At 37.8% G+C, this 12,241-nt stretch overlaps 1 protein-coding gene across 1 annotated transcript in view; it reads left to right on the top strand.

Annotated features, from left to right (window-relative positions):
• Positions 1 to 700: 700 nt before the first annotated feature.
• Positions 701 to 12,241, top strand: part of LOC129007786 (caspase-1-like) — a 42,615-nt gene continuing 31,074 nt past the window's right edge. Inside the window, exons 1-2 of the mRNA XM_054439056.2 lie at positions 701 to 896; positions 3,841 to 3,950. Coding sequence (XP_054295031.1) covers positions 716 to 896; positions 3,841 to 3,950 — 291 coding nt within the window. The 5' untranslated portion in view covers positions 701 to 715. The remainder of the gene's footprint in view (positions 897 to 3,840; positions 3,951 to 12,241) is intronic.

Here is a 12,241-nt window from a genome sequence, read left to right as displayed (position 1 = left end):
GTCTTTTACTGTCCCAAAAACAGGTCCCTGGGAGGAAAGAATTGTGGAAGGCGCTTGCTCTTCTGGAAGCTATAATTAGTATCTGTGGAAGTTTACGTGAGCAGAAGTGAGGGAGAGGGAGGAGAGGGAGGAGAGAAAAACTAGATGACTCTCGCAGCCTTTAGAAAGGAAAGGAAAGCCCAGAAAGGAACAGAGGCTTTAGGAGTAGCTTGCTGTCATTTTGCAATCTTAACTAAACTTTTACATGTCATAAGTGTGGCAAAGGGTACAGAATTGGCACAGGAGGAGTACTAGCAGCAGTGGTTCTTAAATGAAATGGGCTATTTCTGTTTCATTACTTTATTATTCAGAGTTAAATAAACATGCGACATAAGAGGATGATTTCTGCTTTCCAGGGACTGATGTGGAAATGGTAAACTCAGTCTTCAGGCCACTCCATGCACATGTATGGAGACTATTGAGGGAAACAAGTAGGACAGCGATACAGTAAGAAGACGGATTACCCAACTGTGAGGAGGGGGACATTTCACTGATGAAATCTAAATGAGGTTGCCTTCTGGTGATGACATGGGAGGAATATGAGGCTGTTTTCATGATATGAGAAATCCTTGTGCTCCTAACAGACAAGGTCCTGAAGGGGAAGAGAAAGCTGTTTATCCGTTCAGTGGGTGAAGGTACGATAAATGGCTTACTGGGTGAATTATTTGAGACAAGGATGCTAAGCCAGGAAGAGATGGAGATAGTAAAATGGGAAAATGCTACAGTTATGGATAACGCCCGAGCTTTGCTTGACTCTGCTGTTCAGAAAGGGGCTCCAGCATGCCAAATTTGCATCACATACATTTGTGAAGAAGACAGGTACCTGGCAGCGACGCTGGGACTCTCAGCAGGTAAGAGTCAGTGACTCACACTCAAGTTCACCTAGGGCCTGTCATTGTGACTACCATGTGATGTCTTTACTAGCCATGTTAAGTTGCAGAAAACTTTCTTATCTCTGGCTTCGGGCAATATTTCTGTATCAGGGGCCCTATTGCATGTCCCTTGACTCTCCTTCGTTTCTGTTCCTTCATCCTCAGTGGCCCTCTTCTGATTAAAGCTCATTTCCTGTTCTGAGTACATGGTAGCTAATTTCCTGAAGGTCATGAGAACTATCCAAAAAGCTTCACACTATATGTTCCACTGTTCCAGGCGAGGCACAATATTTATTGATTGATTTAGTATTTTTGAGTCCAGGGTGTACCCAGGCACTTATGTAGTTATCCGACATGAAGCTTTAAGGTCTGTAATTAACTATGTTTTCTACTTCTCTCCAAAATTTTGCCCTCCAAGTAGAATAAATTATATTTCAGAAATGGCGATATACTCAGAGAATACATTGAATGATAATTATAGAAAAATAAGGATTTCAAGTTGGCTCTTTCCTCCAGTTGCCTTCTTCATTTTCTTTTGGGTAAGATCACCCACTTGCCTGTTATCAGGCTGTGAATCATGCTGTGAGCCCTGGACTGCCTCCACTTGCAGCCCCCTTAAAGCCTGATACAGTGCTCAGGAAATGAGCTGGCCCATTCTTGTGATCCCTTGGACCTAGCACATGGTGAGGATGAGAGTTCTGGTGGACTCCTAGTTACTGGTCTCTGTGGTACTTTCCAAAGCCACTTCAGAGGCAGATGTTCTTTCAAAGTAAAAGCCTTTTTTATTATTATTATTATTATTTTTTATTTTTCTAGGGGTTAGGGGAAGCTTATGCCTGTCTAAGCAGACTTGGGATAAGTTTATGTTTTCATCTATGTGTAATAAATATCATATTTTTCTGAAAACGTCTCTTTCATTTTATAACCCCCACCACTCTCTAAATTAAAGAACATCTTGAACATTATTTAATGTCGTTCAGTTAGGGTTGTGGGAGGAATCTCTAGTGGGGAGTGTTGTAGGCATTAGGGTAAAGTTTTCCAGAGATGATAAGTGACTATTTCAATGTCCTTCTTCTTTTTCTGGTCCAACATCTGGAAGTCACCTTACTACACAAGACTCTCAAGTAGTACTTCCTTCCTAGGTAATGCTGTTTTTAAAGGAAGAGCATTCTTTGAACCCTGTCTTCTTTGACATTAATGTTGTAGAATGAACCACAGTTAAAGGGGCTATGGAGAATTCCCATAGAGTGATCATTTAATTTTCTTTTTGTAATCTATTCTGCTTTTGTAGCAACTGTCCCCACAGCTTCACTATCTATGTTTCTATTAAAAATTCGGAATCTGTGTCTCAAATCCTGATCACCCAAGTAAGTACCAAACTTCATCATTTAAGCCTACTGAAATATTCCCTCACATCTTCCAGAGACATCTTTATATAAACAGTATCAGAGCTGAACATGCCATTCTTCCACACCTTGCTTCTCTTCCAGTTTTGTGTAACTCGGTTGTTGGTGTCATCATCACTAGTTGTTCAAACCAGGAACTTGAAACTCATCTCGGCCACTTTCCTTTCACGCATCTCCAATATTCAAGCCATGGCCAAGTTTTATGCATTCTTCTCCCAAATTTGGGACTGTGTCTCCATTTCTACTTCTATTTCATTAAAAAACCCCTATTCATCAAGGACCCTCTTCTATTTAGAAGCAATTTAGAGGCTAGAAATGCACATTTTTTTTTATCAAGGTCAGGTATTACTCTATTGAATTTATTAAGGTTGATTAACTCATGAATGTATCCTTAAATGTTTTAGAGCATGGGATACTCACTATATAATGAAATACTGTATTTTCACTAAGAAAAATTACCTCAAAAATAACCCATATACTTCTATTTTTTTTATATTGTTTTCATTCTTCTTTCTCAAGAAACCAAACATTTATTCCATCAAAATTATTATTTTATAGTTTACTCCAATATATCCATTCTAATTATTTCTTCCCCATGTCACCACACTTCATGCTGCCTTTATTTGTCTAACTGATTGTATAACAGTTTCTCAAACTTGTTTTCAAAATTAAATATTATTTTCTTGACTTAATAGTTTCTAAAAGATACTCTACAAATCTAGAAAACTCATTTCTATCTTGAAACAAAGATTACATTAAGTTTTCTAACAAGTGATCACATTGTCAGATGGTGTTGAACCTGTGATGAAGTAAAAGTCTCAAGGATTTTCTCATATAAACTCTGTGAAAACATTTCCTCATATGTCTGTGCAGTCAATGTTAAGTGTTATAAATCCATCTAGTATGTGCTTTGATGTTAGCATTTATCATAGTATTTTATATTCATTCTAGTTCATATAATTAATAACCTCCTCCTTCTATATGTGTACATAGTAGGAAGAGATCCTGAAGGACAGGACAAGGGTTCATTAACAAAATATTCCTAGTGCTTACTACCATTTCCATTAAGTAAATAAATAAATACATAAGCATATCTCTCAGAAATTTTTAGTAGCTTTAATTAAGACTGCCTCCCATTAAATTTTATTCTATGGTTCAAATCTTCTGAAAAAAATTTATATTCTAACTATTTGATCTTACACATTTGATTGTTTTCTGAGCATTTTATCGTGCATGGCCTTGAAAAGCTTCCTTTCTACATTTTTATCGGAAATACTTGTGAAAATACTGACCCTGAAATATGAAAGGAGATCCCTGTATTGCACACCTGGAATTCTCTGGCTGGAAATGTACTCCATTAGCAGTGAAATTACTCAGCGGTGAAAGATCAGGATTGTCTTCCTAAGAATGCGTTTTCACTTTTTTGGCTTCATCCATAGGTGAAGCTGTAAGAAACACAAAGCAGAACAAAGACGGATGCCAGTGTACATGATGTTCTTTGACTCTTGTGGCTCCTCAGGCAGTGCCAGTGTGGGACAACCCTGCTATGCCTACATCCTCAGGCTCAGGAGGAAGCGTCAAGCTTTGCTCCCTAGACGAAGCTAAAAGGATATGGAAAGAAAAGTCGACAGAGGTGCCATGCTCAGAACATAAGGACAGAGTGGGGTGAAAGATATACTTGTGGTGATTGTAAAATGCAGTGGTTTTTTTCCTAGAGCTATTCTCAATGGAGAATTGTACTTCTGCTTCCCTCACATAAAAAAAAATTCCTGTATCCTAGAATCCCAGGTTTATAGAAAGAGTTTCAAATTGGATCCAATTCCTGGATAAATAACATCAACAACGACAGCTATTGAATGTTCACTAACAGTGGCCAGTTTTCCAAGCATTCTGTCTATGATAATACATAATTTTTAAACTTAAAAAAACATTTTAGAGATCAAGAAGCTGAGACATGGGATTGTTAAATATTTTGCGAAAAGAAAAACAATCAGAAATTGAAGCAATCAGTTTTAGAATTCAGTCATTCTTGCTTCAAAGCTTGTGCATTTTTCAAAATCTTTAGAGAATTTGAGACCTTGGGTCTCAATACAAAACTGGGCAGACTCACGGCTGCTGTTCTGATTGGCAGCTGTTTGGGCAGGCACTGAGCTGCAGGAGTTTTTACACAGTCCAGCAGCTCCCGGAACTCTAGTAAGGCAGGAGTCCCATCCACTCCCATGGAAAGGGGGCTGAAGCCACGAAACAAAATGGCCTTGCTCCGCAGGTCCACTCCCACAGAAGCCTGCAAGCTTAGATCCACTGGATTAGAATCCCCACTACCCAGCATAGCAGCCTAGAGTAGGCCTAAAATGACCGAGTTCCCCAGGGGAGGGGCAACTGCTGTTACTGCAGCTCTAGTCAGCGGTTTTCCCCTACCAGTGCTAGGGAGGCTGGGCAGATTGGACTGGGCAGCAGTCTTCACAGCGCAGCGCAGCCGCTGTGGCAGATCATGGCCAGACTTCTTGAGGAGGGACCTGGATCCATCCCTCCTCACTGGGCAAGGCATCCTTGCAGGAATTCCAGCAACTCCAGCCAGGAGTTTACAGACAAAGCTCTCATTTCCCTGGGACAGAGCACCTGTGGGGAGGGGTGGCTGTGGTCTCAGGTTCAGCCAATTTAATCTTTCCTGCCTCCTGGCTCTGAAGAGTATCAGCGATCCAGACAAGGGGGATTCCCCCAGCCCACTGCAACATCTCTGCTAAGGGATAGCCAGACTCCTTCCTTAAGTTGGTTCCTGATCCTGGGCCTCCTGACTGGGTTAGACCTTTCAACAGGGGTTGCCAGACACCTAATGCAGAAGAGTTTCAACTGGCATCAGGTCAGTGTCTCTCTGGGACGAAGCTTCCATAGAAAGGAGCAGGCAGCAATCTTTGCTGTTCTGCAGCCTCCATTGATGATACCCAGGTGAACAGTGTCTGTAGTGGACCCTCAGAGAACTGCAGCAGACCTGCAGAAGAGAGGCCTGACTGCTAGAAGAAAAACAAAAAACAGAAAGCAACAATAACAACAGCATCAACAAAAAAGACCCTACAAAAATCCCATCCAAAGGTCAACAGCTTCAAAGATTAAAGGTAGATAAATCCACAAAGATGATGAAAAACCAATGCAAGACCACTGAAAATTCCAAAAGCTGGAATGCCTTTTCTCCTCAAATGATTTCAGCATTTCTTCAGCAAGGGCACAGAACAGGGCTGAAGCTGAGACAGATGAACTGAAAGAAGTAGGTATCAGAAACTGAGTAATGACAAACTTTGCTGAGCTAAAGGATTATGTTCTAACCCAAGGCAAAGACGCTAAAAACTATGATAAAAGATTACAGGAACTGTTCATTAGAATAACCAGTTTAGAGAGGAATACAAATGATCTGATGGAGCTGAGAAACACAGCGTGAGAGCTTCATGATGCAAACACAAGTATTAATAGCTGAATCAACCAGGCAGAAGAAAGAATATCAGAGCTTGAATATTATTTTTCTGAAATAAGGCAGGCAGATGAGATTAGAGAAAAAAATTAAAAAGCAATGAACGATACCTTCCAGAACTATGGGACTATGTAAAAAGACCAAACCTATGACTGATTGAAGTACCCAAAAGAGATAGGGAGAATGGAACCAAGTTGAAGAACATACTTCAGGATATCATCCAGGAGAACATCCTCAACCTAGCAAGACAGACCAACATTCAAATTCAGGAAATTCAGACAACCCCAGTAAGATACTCCACAAGATCAATCCCAAGACACAAAATCATCAGATTCTCCAAGGTTGAAATGAAGGAAAAAATGTTAAGGGCAGCCAGAGAGAGAGGCCAGGTCACCTTCAAAGGGAAGCCCATCAGACTAGCAGCAGACTTCTCAGCAGAAACTCTACAAGCCAGAAAAGACTGGGGACCAATAGTCAACATTCATAAAGAAAATAATTTCCAACCCAGAATTTTCTATCCGGCCAAACTAAGCTTCATAAGTGAAGAAGAAATAAAATCCTTTTCAGACAAGCAAATGCTGAGAGATTTTGTTGCCACCAGGCTAAATGCCCCAATTAAAAGACACAGAATATAGCAAGCTGGATAAAAAGACAGGACCCATCAGTATGTTGTATTCAAGAGACACTGTGGCTGGGAATGTAAATTAGTTCAACCATTGTGGAAGAGTGTGTGGTGATTCATCAATGATTAAAACCAGAAATACCACTTGACACAGAAATACCATTACTGGGTAAATACCCAGAGGAATATAAATCATTCTATTATAAAGATACATTACATGCATGCATATGTTCATTGCAGCACTAATCACAATAGCAAAGACATGAAATCAACCCAAATGTCCATCAATGATAGGCTGGATAAAGAAAATGTGCTACATATACACCATGGAATACTATGCAGCCATACAAAAGAATGAGATCATGTCCTTTGCAGGGTCAAGGATGAAGCTGGAAGCCATTATCCTCAGCAGACTAATGCAGGAACAGAAAACCAAACAATACATGTTCTCACTTATAAGTGGGAGCTGAACAATGAGAACACATGGACACAGGGAAGGGAACAACAAACACTGGGGTCAGAGAAGAGGATGGGGGCTGGGGGAGACCATTGGGGAAAAGAGCTAATGAATGCCTGGCTTAATAAATAGGTGATGGTTGATCTGTGCAGCAGCAAACCACCATGGCACACGTTTACCTATGTAACAAACCTGCACATCCTGCACATGTATTCCAGAACTTAAAAAATAATAATTAATAAAATGGCAGTATGATGATCATCATTGAAGGATTTCAAGAGGTCAGAAATTCACATTCACTTTTATTGAGTTTAGGATTAGAAAAGGCTCATGATTGCAACTGAATTTGTAGTTCTTCCAGTTCTTCAAAATCTTTACATCACTGAGTGACTGATTTAAACTCCAACTATTTTCCCCTGCACAATGCAGGTGTGTAATTTTGCATTCAATGCACTGTAGTGTTTCTTCAGAGTCTCATGCTCTATCTGCTATTACTTTTATATTTGTTGACTGTGAGAAGACTGTGAAATGTTAGGGATCTAGGTTTTAATCAAAATTTACTTTGTATTTCTCAACACCCTTAGCAAAGCTTAGAAATATGCAGATTCTCTTCATGGATTTGTCAATAGTAAACTCTGGGATTTGGAAAAATGACCCTTTTCACATCATGCTCTCACTATCATAACTGTCTTCCTTCTCCTCACCTCTCCTGCTGAGTTCTAAATTCTTCAAAGTTATGTACTTACTATAATTTATATCTGTATTCCCAAAGCAGAAAGCCCTGAAAATGGTATTCTGAAGGAAAAGATGGTGCTATTAGCCAGTTCAGGTCTTATGAATCAAGTCTGAAGACTCTAAATCCATTACCTGCTCTAAGTTTCATCTTTTGTTTTTTTTCCAGTGTGGTAAAAAACATAGGACATTTTCATTTTTATGTCAGACTTTATGGAATGCTTACAGAACTGTGTGTTTTTGAATAGACATGACTCAAAAAGCAGGAGCATAAAGAGAGAATTATTTGCCTCCTCTGGGGAAAAGAAATAAACCAAACATTTTTAAAAGTTCCACTAAAAGATATGCTAGTTATAGTGTCATACCACCAATGGGGCTATACACATTCTGAAAAGTAAAGAGCCCATGCTCTATCTAGATATTCCCCTGCTGAAATGAGAGAGAAAAACCTATAAGTGAGCATTTGTGATCTTATTACTACCTCAGAAATCAACTGACCCTCAAAAGGAATGGTTTAAGCAATGAACTTTGAGAGAAGAACAGTGCACTCTGCACTGAGCAGAAGGAAGGTGTTCTTTCAGTATTCCCTGTTTATTATACTATGGGTAGAATATCTCTTTTCCAAAATGCTGGGGACACAAAATATTTTGGATTTCAGACTTTTCTGAATTTTGGAATATCTACATTATAATTACTAGTTGAGCATTCCTAATCCCAAAACCTAAAATCAGAAATACTTCAATAAGTATTTCCTTTGAATATCATGTCAACACTCAAAAAGTTTTTGATTTTGTTCAACAAAATACTAGCAAACTGAATATAACAGCACATCAAAAAGTTAACTCACCACAATCCAGTGCACTTCATTCCCATAATGCAAGATTGATTCAACATACACAAGTCAATGAATGTGATTCACCACATAAGCAGGATTTAAAACAAAAAAGCAGACACAGAAAGGCTGTTTATAGAATGCAACATCCCTTTATGATAAACACCCTCAACAAATTGGGCAACAAAGGGAACAGACCCCAAAATAATAAGAGACATCTTTGACAAACCCATAGCCAAACATCTGAAAGTATTCCCTTTGAAAACCAGCACAAGACAAGGATGCCCTCTCTCAACACAACTATTCCACATAGTCTTGGAAGTCCTAGCCAGAGTGATCAGACAACGGAAGGAAATACAGGGTATCCAAATAGGAAAAGAAGAAGTCAAACTGTCCTCCAATGTACAAAATTCAGTAACACTTCTGTACACCAAAACTGTCGAAGCTGAGAGCCAAATCAAGAACACACCTCAACTGCAGTAGCCAAAAAAGGAAAAGAAAATACCCAGGAATATTCTAAAAGATCTCTACAAGGAGAACTACAAAACACTAAAATCAGATATGACACAAACAAATGGGAAAACATTCCATGCTCACAGAGTAAAAGAATCAATACCATTAAAATGGCCATACTGCCCAAAGCAATCCACAGATTCAATGTTATTCCTATCAAATGATCAACGCCATTTTTCACAGAGTGAAAAATAAAAACAATTCTAAAATTCTAAAATTCATGTGGAACCAGTGAAGAGCCTGAATAGCCAAAGCCACCCTAAGCAACAAAAACAAAGCTGGAGGCCTTACCTTACCTGACTTCAATCTGTACTATAAGGCTACGGTAACAAAAGCAGTGTGGTCCTCATACAAAAACAGATACATAGACCAATAGATGAAATGAAAAACTTGGAAATAAAGCTGTATGCCATCTGTTCTTTGACAATGTGGACAAAAATAAGCAATGGGGAATGGACTCCCTATTCAATAAATGGTGCTAAGACAGAATGAGAGAACATATTTACAATGTATCCAACAAAAGTCCAATATCCAGAACCTGTAAGTAACTAAAACAACTCAGCAGGAAAAAATAAGTAAACCTATTAAAAAGTAGGTGAAAGACATGAACAAACATTTCTCAAAAGAAGACATACAAGTAGCAAAAAATATATGAAAAAATTTTCAACATCACTAATCATCAGAGAAAAACGAACCAAAATCACCATAAAACACCATGTCACACCAATCAGAATGGCTATTAATAAAATGCCCATAGTATATCATTGATCATCGTGTATAATAGTTTTTATAGTTGCTGGATTCAGTTTTTTTAGAATTTTTGATAATTTTTATGTGTGAATTTATTAGATATAATTTTTTAATTTCTGGGATTAATGTGCAGCATGTGCAGGTTTGTGACTTAGGTAAATGTGTGCCATGGTGGTTTGCTACACAGATCAACCTATCACCTAGCTATTAAGCCAAGCATGCATTAGATATTTTTCCTAATGCTCTACTTCCCTTCAAATCCCCCTGTCAAGCCCCAATTTGTGTTGTTCTCCTCCATGTGTTCATGTGTTCGCATTGTTCAGCTCCCACTTATAAGTGAGGACATGCAGTGTTTGGTTTTCTGTTTCTGTGCCAGTTTTCTGAGGATAATTGCTACCAGGTAATTCATGTCTCTGCAAAGGACATGATCTCATCCTTCTTTATGGTTGCATAGTATTAGATGGTGTATATGTACCACATTTTCTTTATCCAGTCTATCACTGATGGGCATTTGGGTTGATTCCAGGTCTTTGTTATTGTGAATTTCTGATATCAAGTTAATATTGGTCTCACAGAATAAACTGAGAAGTGTTTTCTCCTTTTATTTTTTTTGTGAAAATAAAAGTCAAAAAATAACAGATGCTGACAACACTGTGAAGAGAAAGCAATGCCTATATAATATTGGTGGAAACCTGAATTAGTTCCTCACTGTGGGAAGTAGATTGGAGATTTTCATACCCAAAGGAATATAAATCATTCTATCACAAAGATAAATGGAAGCGTATTTTCACTGCAGCACTATTCACAATAGCAAAGACGTGGAATCAACCTAAATGCCCATCAGTGATAGATAGGAATAAGAAAAGGTGGTATGTATACATCATAGAATACTGTGCAGCCACATCATGGAACATCATGCTGGAATACTATGCAGCCATTAAAAGAAATCAGATCATGTCCTTCACAGGAGCATGGATGGCAGTGGAAGCCATTATCCTTAACAAACTAATGCAGGAACAGAAAAGCAAACACCTCATGTTCTCACTTAAAGTGGGAGCTGAACAATGAGAACACATTTACATAGCGAGGAGAACAACACACTCTAGGGCCTGCGAGGGGGTCAGGGGAAGGGAGGGCATCAGGAGGAATAGCTGATGGATTCTCGGTTAATACCTAGATGATTGGTTAATCTGTGCAACAAACCACCATGACAAACATTTACCTATGTAACAAACCTGCACATCCTACACAAGTACACCAGAACTTAAAATAATTTGAAGGAAAAAAAACCTTAGACTAACAGAGGAGGAAGAAATACTTCCAAACTCATTCTACAAGGACAGCATTACTCTGATACCAAAACCAGACAAAGGCACATCAAAAAAAAAAAAAAAAAAAAAAAAAGAAAGAAAGAAAATTTTGGCCAGTATGATTGATGAATATTGATACAAATATCAATAACAAAACACTAGCAAGCCAAATTCAACAACACGTTAAAAAGATCATTCATCATGACCAAGTAAGATTTATCCAAGGGATGCAAGAATTGTTCAACATATGTAAATCAATTAATGTGATACATTGTATCAACAGAAGAAAGGACAAAAAACATAAAATCATTTCAATTGATGCTGAAAAAGCATTTAATAAAATTCAAAATACCTTCATCATGAAAATTCTATAAAAAAAAAACAGGTACTGAAAGAACATACTTCAACATAATAAAAGTCATATACTACAGATCCACAGCTAGTATTATACTGAGTGGGGAAAACTAAAAGCCTCTTCTCTAAGATCAGGATGTCCACTTTCAACACTGTTATCCAACATAGTGTTGCAAGTCCTAGGCAGAGCGATTAGACAAGATAAAGAAATAAAGGGCATCCAGATTGGAAAGGAAGAAGTCAAATTATCCTTGTTTGCAGATTATGTGATCTTATATCTGAAAAATCCTAAAGACTCCACCAAAAAACTCTTAGACTTGATAAACTAATTCAGAAACATTGCAAGATACAAAAATTAATGTACAAAATTTAATAGTATTTCTATATGCCAATGGTAAGCAATCTGAAAAAGAGATCAAGAAAATAATTCCATATACAATAGCAAGAATTAAAATTAAATACCTAGGAATTACATTAACCAAAGAAGTAGAAGACCCTTGCCATGAAAACTATAAAACATTAATGTAAGATATTAAAGAGGATGCAAAAAATTTTCAAAAATTGTTTATGGATTGGAAGAGTCAATATTGTTAACATGTCTCTACTACTTAAAGCAATCTATAGATTCAATGCAGTCCTTATAAAGATACCATTGGCATTCTTCACAGAAATAATAAAATAAAAAGAAATCCTAAAATGTATATAGAACCACAAAAGATCTAAAATAGCCAAAGGTACTCCGAAGAAAAATAACAAAACTGTAAGAATCATATTACCTGACTTTAAATTACACTGTAGAACTGTAATTATCAAAATGTCATAGTACTGGTATAAAAACAGACAAATAAATCAATGGAACAGGTTATAAAACCCAGAGATAAATCCACACAT

The sequence above is a fragment of the Pongo pygmaeus genome, chromosome 9 (genome assembly GCF_028885625.2).
Source record: "Pongo pygmaeus isolate AG05252 chromosome 9, NHGRI_mPonPyg2-v2.0_pri, whole genome shotgun sequence".
Lineage (NCBI taxonomy): Eukaryota > Metazoa > Chordata > Mammalia > Primates > Hominidae > Pongo > Pongo pygmaeus.
This window is presented reverse-complemented; position numbering and strand designations above follow the sequence as displayed.